The sequence below is a fragment of the Monodelphis domestica genome, chromosome 5 (assembly GCF_027887165.1).
Source record: "Monodelphis domestica isolate mMonDom1 chromosome 5, mMonDom1.pri, whole genome shotgun sequence".
Taxonomy (NCBI): domain Eukaryota; kingdom Metazoa; phylum Chordata; class Mammalia; order Didelphimorphia; family Didelphidae; genus Monodelphis; species Monodelphis domestica.
In genome coordinates this window covers 75,171,427-75,191,548 of record NC_077231.1, presented here as the reverse complement: position 1 = coordinate 75,191,548, position 20,122 = coordinate 75,171,427, and the positions used below count along the sequence as shown (strand labels likewise).

General features: G+C 38.4%; 1 protein-coding gene across 1 annotated transcript; it reads left to right on the top strand.

Moving 5' to 3' along the window:
- Nucleotides 1-2,857: 2,857 nt before the first annotated feature.
- LOC103093247 (uncharacterized) lies at nucleotides 2,858-19,625 on the top strand. Its single transcript, XM_056798647.1, has 2 exons — nucleotides 2,858-9,744; nucleotides 18,602-19,625. The coding sequence occupies exon 1, from the start codon at nucleotides 7,084-7,086 to the stop codon at nucleotides 8,260-8,262; it is 1,179 nt and encodes a 392-aa protein (XP_056654625.1). The 5' UTR covers nucleotides 2,858-7,083; the 3' UTR covers nucleotides 8,263-9,744; nucleotides 18,602-19,625.
- The last annotated feature ends 497 nt before the right edge of the window (nucleotides 19,626-20,122 follow it).

The following is a 20,122-nucleotide window of genomic DNA, read 5'->3' as shown; positions in this document are numbered from 1 at the left end:
GGAAATATATCCCAGCAGAAGAATGTGAAAAATATGAACAAGGCTAAAAAGAAAATAAAGACTGAAGGGTAGTACTATTAAAGGATATGTCTTCCAGTTTCTACTGCTTTTTGAAGTTGGTCAAGTTCATGATTTTGGAGTAATTCTTTATTTTATAAATTTTTTAGTAATATGAAGTGGATGGCCTGGGACATTTCTCTTTGTATTTATAGTAAGTGTGCATAGGAATTTTATTTGTGTTGTTTTCACATTCTCACTTTTTTAGATGGCTTTTAGATGGAAATAGTCCAGAAAAAATTATTTATTATCACGCTGTTACTTTTAAATTTAATGTTCTGCAGGCAATGAAGATGACTGATTTTTAAAAATTGAATAATAGTATTGGTATGTAAGCTCATCTTCTATAGATTTAATAAAGGCATCTTTGTGACAGTTCCAATGGAAGGGATCTCATATAATCTATTCTGTTCCCACAATATTTTAATTTCTTTTTCTAGGTCCCTATATCTTGAGAGCTTTCCTTTGCATGACATTTCTCTAGAGATTAGAAGTATTTGGTTAGGGGATATCTTTTTAAAATTACTCTTGAGACTTATAAATAAGCCTACATTAATGGATCTTAGATTTAAATCTGTAAAGTGCTTTCATCAAATGTATTCTCATTTTACAGGTGAGGAAACTGAGGCACAGAGAAGTAAATTTGCTCAGAATCACAAAGTTAAAAGTAGCTGAAATGAGATTTTATCTCATATTTTTTTTCCTGATTTTAAGCCCTGTCTAACATGCTGTCCTGGCTCAGTTTGAATGGTTGTAGGCAATAGAATTTTCTGAAATGAGACTCCAATTCCAGTACAACTAATTTGTCTAATTCATGAGACTATTTAGGGGCTTGTTTGTGTAGTAGAAGGATTTGTCTGTTAGTTTGTAAAGGATTATATAGAATTATAAAGTTTATAAAGGAACTTCTGGGGTATTGTTATTAGTTTGGAGGTGTGATGGATAAAGTGCTTGAATTCGAGTTCAGAAGACTAATTCTAGCATTTCTTGCTTCTGACTTCTCCTTTCTATGTGGCCCAGGACAAGTCATTTAATTGAATTGGGCCACAGTTTCTTCTTTAAAATGAAGAGGTTGGACTGGTCTCTTCCATCTCTAACTACACACTCCTATTATCATTACAATTTTGCCTTTGTACATTTAAGATGACATTTCTTTTACCATTTGAAGCCCAAAGTGGTGCCCGTACCAGAAACACTTCTGATTTTAGTTCAGTTGTCTGCCTACCCTCACCGATTGGCTTCCTAGTCCCCCTCTCCCCTTCCTTCACCCCAATGTAAAAATATCTCAAGAAAGACCTAGACATGTTTACTTAGGAATTTTCCCCAGCTGGTTTCCAGAAGGGACAACAGAAGTGAAGGATGACTCCCTTACAGTTCACCACTCCTGATGAATCCTCACGATGAGGTGTGGCAGTTTGACATCACCTCCCCCAGGCCTCAGTAGGCAGGTATGCATAAAAAATTGGTGCAAGGAGGCTTTATTGTGCTCATAGCCACAAATGACAATTTCTGTTGTAAGATCTTCTGTTCTTAAAGGTACTTAATGTGTGTAACCAATAATTAGCTAATGCATCATTGCATTTGATTGGGGAGAGGGGTGGAGACAAAGATGTTGCCTTTAATTGCTACCTTTAAAGCCTTTTTCCTTCCTTTGCAAGAAATTGCAACATATTTGAGATATTTAAGTCTACTGGGAATTGCTCCACACCTGAATTCATCCAACCCTGTTTTACCACTCTTATTATTATTTGGGCCATAGTCACTCTCCTCTACTTTTGCTGAGGTTAAATTAGCCACGTGAAATCACTCACTCACCTTAACCTAAAGTGACTCTTCTTACCTGCCTTACCATTGGGTAGCCTATATATAAGAACTAGGCTTCCTGAATCCTTTAAACTAAAGTTTAATGGCTCATTCTGTTCTGAAAGGACTTTTTCTACATATAACCAGTGACTAAAGAGAACTATTTTTTCTTTCTTATTTTTATTTGTTTTATTTATATTGTATTGTATTATATATAATAATATACTTCATTATATATAGTATATATAATATTCTGTATATTATAATAATATCATTATATATGAATATAATATTTATATATTATATTGCTGTATTATTATAATATAAATAAGATATATATATATATTATGTATATATTTTATTTATTTATTCCCTCATATTTCTTTTAGTGGGGGGTGGGGATTAAGAGATTAAAGAGAAGGCAATCCTGAGCTCTGAATGAGCTCTGAATTAGCAGTCAAATGTAAATGTGAATGTAAAAGGCAATTAACAGGGCAGCACCAAATCACCAGTGGTGATCGGGAACATTTTGGTTCCATACAACCCTGAATACCCCTTACAAAAAAAAAAAATGTCCAGGGTTTCAACCCTGACATGCATTGTGAGCTGCTGTATACTCAGGACAACTAAACCAGTGAAGAGAATGATGACAGGACAATGCACAGGAGCAGGAGGGGGAAGTTGGTTAAAGAGTTTTGGAAAGAGAGAGATTCTTCATTCTTTCTTTGAGAGAGGCATGTGTTTTCAGAGTTTCTTTGGAGAGAAAGCCAGGGACACAGAAAAAACCAACATCACAACTAACTTTGGGGAGGGGGAAGATAACACAGAAGAGACAGTGTCTCAGCATGTTCTCCATGTCCAGCTTGCCTCCCTAGAGACTTCAGGAATCCTTCTTGGATGAACCTGGGCAGGGGTGAGAGGAGAGCTCTCTCTCTCTCTCTCTCTCTCTCTCTCTCTCTCCTCTCTCTCTCTCTCTCTCTCTCTCTCTCTCTCTCTCTCTTCCTCTCTCTCTCTCTCTCTCTCTCTCTCTCTCTCTCTCTCCCTCTCTCCCTCTCTCTCTCCCTCTCTCTCTCTCTCTCTCTCTCTCTCTCTCTCTCCCTCTCTCTCTCTCTCCCCTCTCTCTCTCTCTCTCTCTCTCTCTCTCTCTCTCTCTCTCTCTCTCTCTCTCTCTCTCTCTCTCTCTCTTTCTCTCTCTCTCTCTCTCTCTCTCTCTCTCCCCCCTTCCCTTCCATCTTAGAATCAATATTGTGTATTGGTTCCAAGGCAAAAGAGTGAGTGGTAAGGGCTAGGCAATGGGGATCAAGTGACTTACCCAAGGCCACACAGCTAGGAACTATCTGAGGTCATATTTAAACCTAGGACTCCCCTCTCTAGGACTGACTCTCTATGCACTGAGCCACTTAGCTGCCCCTCCTTGTAACTTTTGAACTTAAAAAAATTATGCTCCCAGACCAGAGCTTGTCAAATTATGGCCCACTGACCAACTCCACCCCACAAACTATATTTGTAAAACCTGATAAAAATATAAAACATTTGTAGCTCACGAGTCTTACAAAAATAGGAGGCCTAGGCCGGTTGGTCCTTGGGTCACATTTGCTGACCTTGGTCCTAGGCCATCCATATTGAGGGAAGGGGGAACAGATATAATTCTAGTTCAGCAACCCTCTCTGAGGAGAGAACACATTGGTCACTCCTGTGGCTTCTTCTTCTGTTGTCTCTAAACAGGAATCAAAGTCTTTTTTGGAAAAAGTGAGGTAAGACTCCAGGGATATCTATCCATGTCTACCCATAGCCATATAAAGAATAATCATGTTGATACACATCTCTCATGGACAGCACAAACTCTACAGAAGCATCTGACCCCAAGTGCATCACATTATTTTCTAAATCTACTTTGAGGGGGCAGCTGGGTGACTCAGTGGATTGGGAGTCAGGTCCAGGGATGGGAGGTCCTGAGCTCAAATCTGGACTCAGAATCTTCCCAGCTGTGTGACCCTGGGCAAGTCACTTGACCCCCATTGCCTAGCCCTTACCACTCTTCTGCCTTGGAACCATTACACAGTATTGATTCTAAGATGGAAGATAAGGGTTTTTTTAATAAATAAATAAACAAAAATAAATAAATAAATCTACTTTGAGTTCCTTTATAAGGAATTTTAGTGGACTCTGAGGAATATATGAGTCAATAGGGAAATGTGACAGCCAACATGGAAACAAATGTTATTGTAGGTTGCATTACAAAAAGATAAATCTCTAATCCTAGGGAGATGGTAATATCATAATACTTTGTTCTGTTGAGGTTGCATATAGAAAGTATTCTATTTGGTTTGAAGTACCAGTTGATTAGTCTTTTTTTTTTTAAGCATGTAGTTTATGCCTGATAGTATGCTAAACAAACAGAAGACAAAATAGACCTTGTCTTCTAGGTTCTTACATTCCAAAATACAAATAAGTAGATAAGTAAGAAAAAGATGCAGAGTACACAGAAAGGCATTAGAAACTGAAGGGAGAGTGGGGAAAGACCTCCTCCAGAAGGTAGGATTTGGCCTGAAACTAAGAAAATAGGCAGAGGTAAAGAAAGGGTCAGAGCTTTTTAGGCACCGGGGACAACCAACACCACATTTAAGGAAAGACAGTGATAAACTAGAGGGCATCCAGATTGGAGTATTGACTATAAAGAAGTGATAGGAGATGTGGAAAGGTAACAGTTTGTGTGGGGAAAGGGCCAACGGGGAGTGGCAGTTGGGTCTTGTGACTAGCACTTCCTTCCTGCTGGGTGTGGCAGTTGGGTCTTGTGACTAGCACTTCCTTCCGGCTAGGGGAAGACAAGAGGTCTTGCTTCCAGGTATTGGAGGAGAGAGGAGCTTGTTCAGCCCAGTCTGGAGCAGCATGCTCTTCTTGGTTCAGCCCGAATACATAGGCTTCTGAAGGTTAGAATTGTTCTGGTTTGCTTTCTGTCTATTGCTAAGATTCTGAATTAGAACAACGAGAGTAGACGGGAGTGGGACAAACCCTCCGCCAGCCTCTAGGGCCTGGCCCTATACTCTGAAGCTAAGGAAACCCTCCAATTCCAACTAGTTATTAAACTTTGTTATTGAATTCGCAGTCAGATAAGTGGACTATCTTTGCTGGTCATAGAGGGAGCTGAACTTCAGTTTCAGTCATTCAAAGACAAACCGTCCTTATTGGACCCCTGCTGTTTCCTCTCCCTCCCTTGCCTCACCAAACAGCGTTCCCTCTCTCCCCTGAACTCCTCCATACCCCATACAAACCTCCCATTTATCCCCATTTTTCCCAATCCCATTTCCTTTCCCAATAAATATTACAGTTTTTGGCAGAGCCAACTAGGTTTTCCAACCTATTTTTGTCAAGAATTTGGAAAAAAAAAAGTCAATTGGAGTTTCAGAGAAGTTGGGCCTGACTACATTTCAAAAGCCTGTGTGACTGTGAAAAGTAACCATTTTGAGAGCAGTGCTGAGTGCAACTAATCTGTCTAGTGATACCATACCCAAAAGAAACCACTCCTCCAGAAAGGAGGAGGCGACTCTTAAAGGGCCAGACTTAAAATCTTTTTTCTGTTGCAAAAAGCTTTTCAAGATACAAGATGGTAAAGAAACTATTACTTGCCATGGGTACTCTAGCCTGGATTGCATATTTCTTTTATATGTTTTTTGACTTATTGTTTGTCACGATTCCAGATTATATTTATTTTCTGCTTAGCATCTATGAAACTTTGCAATGGCTGAATGTAAGTATGTATCGCTTGATTTCATTCATTCCCACATATGCTGGAACATTATTCTTTGTAACCCAATTATACTATGCCCTAAAAATAGGTGTGTATCTAATTTTTGGGAAAAAAGCAAAAGATAATGAAATGGCTGTGACGATTTTAGCCATAAAAGAGGAGATGATGCAACTAAAGGAAATGATTAAGCAACTGAGTGAAGAGAAACAATGTGGCAAAGGTATTAACACACAACAAGACATACCTAAAAATAACAATGTAGTTCAGCAAGAAAATACAGATGGGGCTGAAGGTGGAATACCAATATTACCACTAAGAGATCAAACAAACCTACAACCAGATAGCGGCATAATTTATATTAAAACACATAAACCATTTACAACAGCTGACCTTGAAAGTCTGAAAAGACTGATGCCTTCCTGGTTTTCAGAACCAATGAGATGTTTAAAAGAATTTTAAAAAAGCAATTAGGCTTTATGATGCAGATTCCCAGGACACTGAAATTCTTCTCTCAGAATTATTTTCAAAAAGGGAAAACAACAATTCATTAATGAAACTAGAAAAAATCCAAATTTAACATCATGGTCAGAGGAAGGAACAGACTTAGAGTTATCTAATAACGAAAATCTACGTTACCTAAGAAAAGCCAGAGGAGACTTATTAGAGGCAATGAAAAGTTTTTCAAAAAGACCAGATACTTGGGGAAAATTTGAGAGATTGAGACAGGAAAGTGGGGAACATCCATCAAAGTTCCTTGATAGAGTGATTGAAGTAGCAGAGGATGTGCTTGGATTTGAAAATTTAACTGAACAAAATCTCCAACACATAAGGAGACAATTTGTGAAAGGCAGTAACACACCTATTAGATCATATTTTAAACTCCAGTGCCCAGATTGGGAAACACTAAGTCTGGAAGATTTAAGAAAAACAGCAACTTACATATTTTCAGGTCATAAAGGAATACTAGAGGAAAAGGATGAAATAATAAAAGACCTTAAAGCCAAGCTCAAGGAGGCAAATAGCACAAGTAAATGTAAAGAAATTGAAGAAATAAAAAGTCTAGCCACTCTTCAATCATACAAACCCACAAGAAATTACACACAAAATAATCAAAGGAGAAATTTACCCAGATGTTTCCTCTGTGGAAAAATGGGTCACATGTTTGAGACTGTTATTTAAAGGCACAATTATTCCAAGCTAATAACAAACCGAGGTCTTGAAAAAGCAATGTAAAGAATAGCAGCAATAATACACAAACAAATGCAAAATGTTGTGATTGTAATTGCAAGAATTCATTGCAAGCACTAAATTTAGAAACCATGGAGAGGGACATCCAACAAGGAGCGAAGCCACGTTATTCATAAGTAGTCTCAGGTGCTGCCAAACAAAGTCAGTTATGAAGCCAGGTACATGGGGTAACATCAAAAAGGAAAAATGGGAAAGGAAAAAGGAAAAATGAAAAGGAAGGAGACTGCATGAAGATAGAAGGTGGGGTTCCAAAAGTACAAAATAAAACTAAACAGATAGAAGAAGAAATCCAATTAGATAATGATGTAACAGAGATTAAAGAGAAATTTTTTGGAACAGTGGAACAATCTACAAAGAAAGAAGAAGGAACAAAAGTGGCAACAGTCTGTAATACACGAACTGTAAATGAATTAATTGAAGCACATGAGGAAACAACAGAAGGGTCCAATGGGGAGGAAAATGAAATAACAGAGAACATTCAAATTAGCAGACCTCCTGGAGACAATGACTCTGAAAACAAGAATGCTATTACACAAGAAAATACCAATGACATAATAGAAAAGTTAACCTTAAATCCTTATGCAGAAGAATTCCAACCAATAGTAAGTGCACAAGAAAAAGCAAACACAAACATTGTTATGCCATCCTTAAGTCTCCGTGATAATGCAATTCTATTGCAAACTGATGATGAATTACAAAATGAATGTTCAAAGCAACAAGAAAAGTCTGTAGATGAAGAACAAAACTGGGATTTGAACAAAATAGAAATAGAGGCACCTATGGTCCAAGTGTGCCAACAGAATGAGAACACAGAACCAAGGGTTATGATAAAAGTGGGTAATGAGATCTACTCAGCTCTAATTGATACAGGAGCAACTAAATCTGTTTTAAAAACATCTCCCGAAGACAGCCAAATCACAAGTTACGTCCAAGTTAAAGAGCTTGCAAAAGACTTGGGGAATATAGAGATCACCAAGCAAGAGTCAATGCAAGACACGAATCACATAGAATCACTATATTCAATAATGTTTGATTCAGAAAATGAAGAAGACCACGAACCTTATGAATATATCAAAACTTACGATCAAGATCACAAAGCTTTACAAGAAGGAAAGACAGATAATTATTTTAACAACTCAAATCAGGAACAAAAGATCCAGTCAGAAAAGTTAGTTAAGGAAATAAACTACACAATCACAATAGAAGAAATGCTGGCAGCATTGGGAGTCAAGAATTATGAAGAACTTTATGAAAAGTATGTGGAAGTGGATAAAGTGGATAGAGACACTAAATTTGCAGTACAAGAAAATCGTATACCTGATCCAAAACAAAAGGAAGAAGAAGAAAACAATGTAATGCTCCTATCACATCTTCCTTTCTCTGACGTAGAACTTCTCACAAACTAGATTGTCAATTAACAAAATATATATAAGCTTTACAGACAAGAATAGCAGAACTGCGTGAAGTGGGCTTGATACAACAAACAGTAACCCTGGATTTTAATTTGCACAACATCAAACCAGGAGACATAGTATACTTAAAAAATTTCAATAGAAAATTGGCCACAGACATAAAATGGACTGGACCACATGAAGTATTGCTTACTACCCCAACAGCTATAAAAGTTGCAGGGAAAGACTCATGGTTTCACTGTTCCCACGTGAAACCAGAAAAAGTTCAACACCATTGTAACAGACATTGAAGATAATTAGACAACAGATAGTGCTGAGAAATGAAAACAAAAACTGATTAACATAAAAAGTACAACACAAAGAAATAATAGTGACACATAATGTTTGAGACAACTTCCCAGCCCAGAGGAAAAGCAACCCAGAGGAAAAGCATCCCAGAGGAAAAGCAACCCAGATGAAAAGCATCCCAGAGGAAAAGCAACCCAGAGGAAAAGCATCCCAGAGGAAAAGCATCCCAGAGGAAAAGATTTAAAACCATCCCAGAGGAAAAGCATCAAGAAAAGATGCTAGAGACAAGAAACAAAGAGGAAAAGCTGAAATGGACAGCTAAGACTTTGAACTTTGTAAATTTGTTTATATTAGAGGACAGATCAAAAATGAGATTTATGTATAAGACTGAGTGTGTTGAAATAATAAAACAAAAGTAATTTCACATATTAGGGAAATAGCATGCATCACTACATAACATGGAAGAAAGAAGAGATCCATCAGTCAACATGAGAAGTGGAAATCTGAAGAAACTTGATAAGTATTAAATCAACACAACACTATTAGACACAGAACACAAAATCACAAACTGACATATTGAGAGACCTTGTTTATATTAAACAAGTGTCTGAAATTGTATTTATGCAAAATGTAAATATGTATATAGTTAGTTCCATTAGGTCTAAGGCAAATAGAAAGATCAGTAGATATTTCTGTTTGACTGACATCATGATGTGGAACAATGTGTATTGTTGTATTATATGTAAAAACTTTCTATAAAGAAGGTATTAGTTTTAGTTAACTTAGAGTAAGTAGTATTAGCACTAAGATTCAATTTCTTGTAATAGTTTTGTTTGACATTTTTGTACTGAATTTAATATAAAACCCCAAAATTACCCTTACCCTTACTTTCCCGCAAAGAATCCTTAGAGTAGGTTTAGTAAATTGGTAACTATAATATAAATATATGACCTTGGGAAGGTCACAACAAAAAAAGGGGATGATTGTGGAAAGGAAACAAGACTGACAGTTTGTGTGGGGGAAGGGCCAACTGGGAGTGGCAGTTGGGTCTTGTGACTAGCACTTCCTTCCGGCTAGGGGAAGACAAGAGGTCTTGCATCCTGGGGTTGGAGGAGAGTGGAGCTTGTTCAGCCCAGTCTGGAGCGGCGTGCTCTTCTTGGTTCAGCCCGAAGACACAGGCTTCTGAAGGTTAGAATTGTTCTGGTTTGCTTTCTGTGTACTGCTAAGATTCTGAATTAGAACAACGAGAGTAGATGGGAGTGGGACAAACCCTCCGCCAGCCTCTAGAGCCTGGCCCTATACTCTGAAGCTAAGGAAACCCTCCAATTCCAACTAGTTATTAAACTTTGTTATTGAATTCACAGTCAGATAAGTGGACTATCTTTGCTGGTCATAGAGGGAGCTGAACTTCAGTTTCAGTCATTCAAAGACAAACCGTCCTTATTGGACCCCTGCTGTTTCCTCTCAGCAGGGGGCATCTCCCTCCCTTGCCTCACCAAACAGTGTTCCCTCTCTCCCCTGAACTCCTCCATACCCCATACAAACCTCCCATATATCCCCATTTTCCCCAATCCTATTTCCTTTCCCAATAAATATTACAGAGATGACTGAAGGATCAGATGGAAGGATTAGAGATGTTTAACTTGGAGAAGAAATTTAGCCATCTTTAAATATTTAAGGGTAGGCATGTAGGTGGTACAATGGATAGAGTACCAGGCACAAGAAAGAGTACCAGGATAGAGTACAAAAATCAAGAGTTCAAATCTGACCTCAGATACTTATTAGCTGTGTGACCTTGGCTACTTTATCCTATTTGCCTTAGTTTCCTCCTCTGTAAAATGAGCTGGAGAAGGAAATGACAAACCACTCCAGTATTTTTGCCAAGAAAACTCCAAATGGTCTCATGAAGAGTCAGGCACATCTGAAATGACACGATAACAAAAACAACAATAGCAGCAACAACAATAACAAATAGCAAAATATTTTAGGGGTATCCATGTCAAAGAGGTATTAGATTCATTTTGTTTTGGCTCTGGAGGACAGAACTAGGAGCTACTTGTAGAAATGGTCAAGAATGATATTTAAAAGTGAGACGGAAAGGAAACTAACAACCTTTCAGCTTAACTGAAGATTCCCAAGAATTAGAGCTGTCCCAAAAGCTTAATGGGTTTCCTTGGAAGGATTCCTCATCTAGGGAATTTTTTAATCCAAAGTTTCAGAATGAAGAAAGAATTTCTGCTTATGATTGAAGTGAACTAGATGCCCTGTGAGGTCCTTTTTTAGCTTTGGGATTCAATGATTTAGTGGTCATAATGTCACTTCCTAGGAAATTCTAGTTCAAGTGAAGAAGTTAGCAATGCAGTCTACAGATGCTGTAGATGACTACCATTGTCCTGCCACTTCAGAATCTAGTAGAACAGGGTCAGAATGCGAAGGAAATTCAGCTATCTAAGAGCAGAGGGGAGATGTATTGCTGCAAGAGGTGAAAGAAGCCATGGAGAATCCCCACATCTTAAGATGAGGAAACTGAAGCCCAAGGAGTTTCATGGACTTAATCAAAGTCATAGATATTAAGAATCACAATTTGAATTCAGGTCCTCTGATTTTAGAGACAATGCTCTTTTCACTATATTTTTGTGAGTATGAATGATCTATTAGGGCCATAATGTTTCTTTTCTTTAAAAAAAAGCTTTTATTGCTGTCTTCTTTTTTTTACATCATTATTAGTTATTCCCAATTTCTCTCCCTTTCATTCTCTCAGTATAATATACAATAATATAACAAATGATATTTTTAAAGATAAAAAAGAGAAGAAAAAATAAGTACAATTGACCAATACATTGTAAGAAGTTCAGAGAGGTGCAATGTGTAAAGATTCCTTTTTTTAACATCCTCAATTGTATCACTACAAGTCCTACCTCATCTCTACACCTAGAACCAAAGTAACAAAGAAGGAAGGAAAGAAGGAAGGAAGAGAAGAAGGAAGGAAGGAAAGAAAGGAGGGAGGGAGAGAAAGGAGGAAGTGAAGAAAGGAAGAAGGGAAAGAGGGAAGAAGAGGGAAAGGGAAGAAAAGAAGGAGGGAAGGGAGGAAGCCTTTCAAATACCAACTATGTGTCAGACACTATGCTAGGCACTTCACAAATATTGTCTAATTTGATCTTTGCAATAATCCTGAGAGGTAAGAACTGCTATCTCCATTTTATAGTTGAGAGAATGGAGGCTGCAAAAGTTATGACTGGTAACATAACCAGTATGTGGTTGAATTTTATCTCGGATCTTCTGGACTGCCTGCCCAGCACTTTGATATCTTCTGGCTGTGGGACTTTAGGAAGACCATTTAACTTTTCAATACTCTTTTTTTTTAATATATTTTATTTGATCATTTCCAAGCATTATTCATTAAAGACAAAGATCATTTTCTTTTTCTTCCCCCCCCCCCCATAGCCAACACATGATTCCAAGAAGAGTGTTAAGGGCTAGATAATGGGGGTTAAGTGATTTGCCTAGGGTCACACAGCTAGGAAGTGTCCTAGGCCAGATTTGAACCCAGGACCTCCCATTTCTGGGCCTCCTCTCAGTCCTCTGAGCCACCCAGCTGTCCCCTCAATATTCTTAAATTAAATTGTTTTGATGGTGTGATTAAGATTAGGAGAGGAAATGTATCACCAGAAACATGCTCCCTGCAATGGTAAAGTTACAGGCCAGTTTTTTATTTTTCACTTTATTTTCTGGTGCAATTCAGGTATGACCAGACATGATACTGGTCAGATGCTCTAGAAAACAGAAGTAAATAGCCTCCGATCACATGGTCAGTTTCTGAGGTGGCTCCAGGATTTCATGTAAAGAGTACTGAAACCTATTCCAGTTTAAGAGTTTCTCTCCTACTTCTGTTTGGAAATTCTAAGAGACTTGATTCCAAAAATAAAAATAAAAATTAAAGACTCCAAGTTAGGGATTCTTAATCTGGGGTCCAACTTAGATTAAAAACATTTTGGAAGCTGCATGTTGACAAAACTGTATCCTTTATAAACGTAAACATTTTGTTTTATGCATTTAAAAACATTATTCTGAATGGGAGCCCATAGGTTTTGCCCCAGAGGTTTGAAACACACAAACATGATTCAGAATCCCTGCTCAAAGTACTTCGAAGAAACATTTCCTTTCTAGCCAGGTGTATTTTTGTCCCATGAAGTTTAGCTAAGATCCTTCCATCCATCCTGTCTCCAGATCAAAATGTCCAATCAGCACACAGCTACCTCTAAATATTAGCTTAATGGAATTTTCCTCAACACAATACAAAAGACACCAACCTTGTCACATTTTCCAGGCAACAGTTTACAGATTATGATTTAGTATTTCATGTAAACATTAACTGCCTTTAAGAGCTCCTGAGATGGATTAGCAACTTGTTTATTTCTGGATTACAGCAATAGCCTTCCTAAACCACCTGGGAGAGAAGCAGGCTAGGAAAGGTAGTAGGAGAAAGAAGGCAAGTGAGGGAATTGCTCAGTCCTTATCATTGTCCTTTGCACCCAATCTAAGGTCTGAGGATTGTTTTTTGTCTGGTGGCCCAGGGTTAAACCGAGAGAGGGAACAGGCGGTTCAGTCTGTCTGATGGATCTGTTGGCTTAATCTGTTGAATGTATATTTTTTAAATCTGTTTTTGTTCAGTGCCCTGGAGTCTTTCTTTTTCAACAAAAGACAAATCTCCCCACCTGGTTCTTTTCTAGCCACCATCCAGGGAGATTAATGGAGCAAGCCGTCCTTCTGCCCTTTATAGAATCTGACTCTTTCTACCACGCCTCTTCCCTAGGCAGGCATATTAAAATTATAAAGACATTTGTCATAAAGTTAATAATGCAGCCATCTCCCCAGCTCCTTTCAGTATGGAAGACCGATAAAGGCTATGACAATTGGGGATGAGTCTCCAAAGCCCACCCCATTTCTCTTCCCAGTCAAGGTCACTGGGGAAAGGTGACAAAGGAGTTCTGAAAGAGGAAGGTCAACTCCTGATTGGACCCGGAACACATGGCCACACAAGACTAGAATGCTTAATTCTCTGCCAAAAGAGAGGTGGGTCATCACATGTAATGTGTCATTAATATTTTATGCAAGGAGGCATTGTCTTCTAATAAATGGAAAGTATGGAGAATGGCTCTGGACAGATCCTTTTCCCTCCCTGGCTTATTGTCCCCATCCATAACCATTGGTGAGCTACCTTTCTAGAAAGGATTCAGGCCAGCAAAAAGCAACACCAGCCTTACCAGTCAATGGAAGCGTGGCCCATTCTCCAATTACTGTGCAAACACCATTAAGGACTGGGGGAAGGAGGGAGGGCAGGAAGCCATTTGTTCATGAATATACATTCAGTATATATAAATGCTTTTTTCCATGAATATTCATCTCTTTCATGGATTGCAGCTGTTGTGTACAGAAAACTATTAACAGGTTGGAAAGCTTCCTTTAGAAACCTGTGACTGGCATTTGTGTGCAGGGCCATTACTAGAAATTTATCTACCTCTCCCCACCCTGTTTTTGTGGGATAGATCTTTTACTCCTGGGGGTTTCTAATGAGATTACACCGCCTGGCTTAGATGGGAGTGAAGATGATTTGATAGAAAAGGGAGAGAGCTTCTTTCTGAAAGCAACATACATCCTTAATTTCTTTTCATGAATTGTTTAAATGGGTTCATGGAACAGAACTGTGAATTCTGTGAATAAAACTTGCTCTGGTTGAGACAAGAGAAACATGGGTCACAGTGATAGAAACCCTCTGTGTGTCATATGTTCAACTATGGCAAGGATTCTGAGAAGTTAGAATGGACTCCTCATCACAATTTCTATGAATGAAATTAGAGATCAAGGTCCTGTGAGCATTCGGGGTAAGAGGTAGGAGATAAAGCTTATGGAAAAGAAGCATTATCTCTTATTTAGTGGCAGATAACCAAATCTAGGTTATCAGATGATAGCCCATGTTTTCTCCCACATGAAATTTCTTTTCTGACCTGGAGTAAGCCCCCTAAATCTCTGGATGCCCTGGGCAAAACGAAGTGACTATAAGACAGAGTGGGGAGGAACTGAATTGGTTAAGGGAAGACCCTTAACTGGGAATTCATCATAGTAGTGAGATACAGGTATAGGTCACTCTTATAAGTGAAATTTCACAAATTGGAATCAGTAGGCAACTTTCCAAATCCAATTCAGCCCAACTTCATGCTCCTTTTCAATTGTAGACACAGCTCTTTATCCATGTCAAATTCTGGTCTAAGATCTATAGGTTGATGAACTCTGAATAAAAGTTGTCTCTTATCTATCTTGATTTTGTGTGTATCTCTTTTGAATAATCAAGGCTCTCATTGAGGATAGTCTAGACCAGTGAGGGAACCTTTTAGAGGGATGGTGATGTGAGGAATGTCCTCAGGCATGCATGAAGAAGGGAAGGGGAGCAACCTAGTCTTGTGCCCCTTTGGCTTTCTAGTAATGAACTCTGTGCTGAGGCAATGGTGTGTGTACCCACAGAGAGGGTTCTGAGTGCCCCTCTGGCATGGGTACCATAGATTTGCCACCACAGGTCTATTCTAGTATTTGTGGGCTTGATTAAAAAAGGTAACCATTATGTCTGTCCTGAAATCTTGAGAGGTAATAATGAGGTTGGTTTAATCAGTTAAAGCTATTAGGTGAAGCTGAATGACATTAATTTAGTATGTTAGTCCCCCATTTTCAGGTAGAGACTTGACTAGCTGGCTACTGCAATGCTTTTCAACTCAGATTCTGTTATTCTGAGAATGAGAGGGTTGAGTTTAGGTCATCTCAGAAGTTGCTTTAAGCACCAAAATTCTCTGTTGCTATGGGAAATCATCCCATCCACTCTTCAACTGGCACTGATTGCTCCCTAAACATCAGCTCTGCTGGATAGAGTTTTCAATCCTTTCGATGTTGAGACTCCTACATGTGGCTGCTTGGAGAGACTATTTTATAATGCAAGAGGTCAGCAACTCTCCACATGTTCTCTCCTGTATTTGCTTTCTTTCCATTATTTAAGAATACAGTTAAAACGTTCTTTGAGCCCTCCTTTGTACCAGGCTCCTAATCTCACACTGCTTTGAGGCTTACACATTTGCTTGTATCCAGGCTTATGTCTTTGCTTACTGAACCTATCATCCTTCAGCCTGGTAATAACTCCCCTTAATTCCCTCCGTCAGGCTCATTGCTCTTGTCTGGACTCTCTCCAATTTCCCAGCAACCTGGTGTTACTATGGTAGCCACAATAGAATTAGGCAGTTCAGGTGGTGTTTCAGGAAAATCTTTAATGACAGGAATCTGAGAGTCCACTGGAAAAAAACAAACAAAAAACCCCCCCAGAAACTGAGTCACACAACCAGTGCCTACTGGGTAGAAGAAGAACTTGAACAACATTTGGATTAAGTGAACTCAGAAATTCTAAGAGGGGCAGCTGGGTATCTCAGTGTATTGACAGCCAGGCCCAGAGATGTGAGGTTGTAGGTTCAAATCTGGACTTAGATATGTCCCAGCTGTGTGACCCTGGACAAGTCACTTCACTGCCATTGCCTTGTCCTTACTGCTCTTCTGTCTTAGAACCAATGCACAGTATTAATTCTAAGATGGAGGGTAAGAGTTTAAAAAAAAAAAAGAAAGAAAAATTCTAAGAGCAGAGTGATTGCTGCCCTGCATATGTGTCTAGGTGGGTGCCAAATACATGATCAATTTCAATAGTTCTTTGGCCTTGCTTAAAACCCTACCTTTGTGACCTTGGGAAAATCATTCTCTGGGTCTGTCTCCACAACTACAAAAATGAACAAATGGAAGCAGGAGAAAATCTAGATCATGGAAAAATGAACAATATTGATGAAACTGATTAATAAAAAAAAAACAGTAAGGATTGGACTAATTGACCTTTAAAGTCCCTTCTGACACATAATCTGTGATCTTGTGATTCTTAGTTTGTGGAAGGAAAAAAGGCAGGTCAGATGATTCTTGATTATTTAGGGGCCAATTTCTCAAGCCACACAAAATATATGTATGTTTATAAATGTACATGATATGTAGACATGCACATATATGTGTCTGGGTATATTTTTGTAAAAGTATATGTACATGTATGGGTCCAAGTCCTGCCTCTGACATATATTGACTCTGCATACCTGAGAGTCACTTAACTCCTCAGTGTTCTAGTTGCCAATCTATTGGTAGGAAGAATTTCGTCATCTAGAAATTCCCTATATCACCGAAATGTAGTCTATTCTCATCTTATCTCTCTCTCCCTCCTTACCTTTTTTCCTTATATCCATCACCTAGGCATATCTCTGTTTTGTCTTTACTTATGTTTGTATCTCTTTTGTGTGTAAATATACATGTATACAGATGCATATGAATGTACTTCTCTTATGCCACCTAATCATAGCTGACAAAGTGATTTTCCTAGAACAGGGATACATTCCTTTATTTCAGTGGTTCTCACAACGTCTTCATACCCAGACCCTTTCAGGATTCACTTCACCATGAGGGAAAACCTATTTCTATAATAATACTAAGACTTTTAAATTTCTATTGTGATAAATATTGAGAGATATAGCCCATGTAAACAAAACTCTTTGGGGTCCTCAACAATTTTTAAGAGTATAAAGAGGTTCTGAGACTAAATATGTTTGAGAACCACTACTCTACACTATGGGGCAGCTAGGTAGCCCAGAGGATAGAGTTCTGGTTGTAGAATCAGGAAGATGAGTTCAAATCTGGCCTCAGATACTTGCTAGCTGGGTGACCTCAGACAAGTCACTTCACCCTGTTTGCCTCAGTTTCCTCACCTGTAAAATGAACTCAAGAAGAAAATTGCAAACCACTCCAGTATCTTTGCCAAGAAAACCCCAAATGGGGTCATGACCAGTTAGACATGACTGAAATGACTGAACACAACAAAATTCCATGAATATAAACAAATGCTTTACTCCATTGGATCTCCTTCCCTCCCTACTCCCCAATTGGACATAATCTCTTTGAAAGAAAGGGCTTTTTTGTCTTCTTTCATTATTTAATAAATAAGAATCAATAGTCAAAAAATCATAGAAGTATAGAACCTTAGAAATGGAAGTGAGTTCAGAAACCATTTAGTCTAACCCTTAGCTGAGGGCCAAAAGTCTTTTTATTAACACTGTTCTGAATTCTGTCCTTTAGAGCCAAGAACAAATCAGATCTCTACGTGTCATCACATTTCTTCAAATAATTGAAGATAGCCATCATGACACCCCTTGTCTCCTCCTTTTCAGGGTAAAGATCCCCAGTGTCCCCAGTTTCTTTTATGGATCTTGTAATGTAGGGGGAGATGGAGAAAGTTCAAATCAGTTGATTTTGCAGCTTTGTATCATCTCTTAAGGAAAAAGAAAAGAGTCTGCATGTATTTTGGAGGATATTTTGTGGACAGGGTTGTGCCTGTGAACTCTATATTACTGTGAACTCTATATTGATGTCAGCTCATTTCTTCTGACTTACTGATTAGCTGTACATAGAGTTTAGCCTTATATCTTCCATTCATTTCCTCAGAGAGCTTTGCTTTAGACCCACACACAAACTAAGTTCAAAATGGTGGACTATAGGATTTAATCAAGGAAGCAATCACTGAACCTACAAAATTATACCCACAAGAATATCAACATTTTATACCAGTATCATATGTAGAAGTTTAAAAAATACACACAACCTCTAGAACTCAGTGATTATAATTGTAACTTATGTCCCAGTTAGATAAAAATGTAAAAAATACATAAAAAGCCAGGTTCATCAGTGTGTACTAGGACACATGTGTTTCCCAACTCCACAAGGGAAAGGTACCATGGAAAGTTATTGACTGGAGTCTGAAGATCTAAATTCATATCCCACCCGTGATACTACCCGAGTGATGTTGGTAGCCAGTGAACTTTCCCAGGCCTCAGTTCCCTCATCTGAAAATGATTAGTGAGTGGTTTGATTAGATGGACTTTGAAGTCCCTTTAGCTATTCCAGATCTGTAACTGTCTGCTTCCCTTCCCAGGTCCTTCTCTGAAGCCAACCCTAAGAAGATATGGTAGCATGGGGCTACCTTGGGACAAGAATGGAGGACTGGAAGTCACAAAACTTTATGAAACCATAGACTTGAAACATTGGAAGAGACTTCAGTGATCATTTATTTTAAACTATAGCCAGAGTGAGCTCTGTTTACAGCATCCCTGCCAAATGACTCTCCTGAGGAACCAACTCAGGAAATCCTAGAATTTCAGAGTTGGGAGAAACCTATTCCAGAGATGTTGAACTCAGGCAAAAATCCCACATGTCTCAAACCAGATTAAAAAGTAATTGGGAACTGTTTATGAAAAGAAATAATTTAAAAATGCTATGTCATAGATAATGCTAATTTGTGGTTTTCAAAGTAAAAATGCAGCCAGCAGAGATGCATTTCTATTTGATTTTAGCATGACTGAATCAAATCTGTACCTGAAAAGAAATTTTTCACTACAACATCTGTGACAAGTACTTATCTAACCTTTGCTTGAAGACCTCCAGTGAAGGAGAGAACTCATACCTCATGAGATATTCCAGTCTTGCTCTACATGACAAGATTCTCCTTTTTTCAGAGTCTAATTCTTTTTAATTCTCCCCACTCCAATTATTATTTCTATCTCTGCCCTCTCTGGTCATTTGGGGGAATGTCACTGCCTCTTTCTTAGGACAATGAAAACAAGTCCTGGGTGGAGGGCAACCAGATATTGTATGTGGATCCTGGAATCAGGATGGCTCATATGAGCTCCCTGAGTTCAAATTTGGCCCTAGACACTTACTAGCTGGATGGCCCTGGACAAGTCACTTAATCCTGTTTGTCTCAAAAAGTAAAAATTAATCAAATAATTAATTAAAAATGAATCTTGGATGTGGAGTTAGAAGACCTAAGTTCCAATTTCATCTGAGTTACTTAGGACTTCTTTGAGATCTGTGACTGGTTTTGCCTTGTCTTTATGTCTTTAGTCTCTAGCATAATATCCCACATATAACAGCTTCCAAATAAAGGCTTGTTGATTGACTGCTCTTTGTGTTACCTTGATGAAGTAACCTTTCTGAATCTCAAGTTCTCATCTGTGAAATGACTAGAGTCTTGACTAAAGAGTTTTAAATCTTCAATTTATTTTATTTATATATATTTTTATTGACGCCTTTTGCCATTACACTGAGTCTGTTATTTCTCCCCCCTCTTATCCTTTACAGTGAGCCAAACTTTGTAACAGAGATTGTATAAGAAGAGAAAGTAAGTGATTCAACAAAAATTCAACCAAATCATTGGCCATATATTCAATGGTTCACTTGAGGCATCTATCAAAGTAAAATTGATTGATTGACATTCTTGATTTTTTTTTCAGACAACGAACTCTGAACCAATTTGGCTGTACTATCAACTAATCCATGTTTCTTCATCTTGACAAAGAGTATGACACGAGAGATATTACTTATGGATCCATCCATTGACCCTATCCATGTAGGCTTCTCTCCCATGGGCTAGTCTGCTACCATATATAACAGAAGG

Bases quoted from the DNA above. Each gene is read 5' to 3' on its own strand.
- LOC103093247 (XM_056798647.1), top strand. From the start codon at position 7,084: ATGAAGATAGAAGGTGGGGTTCCAAAAGTACAAAATAAAACTAAACAG.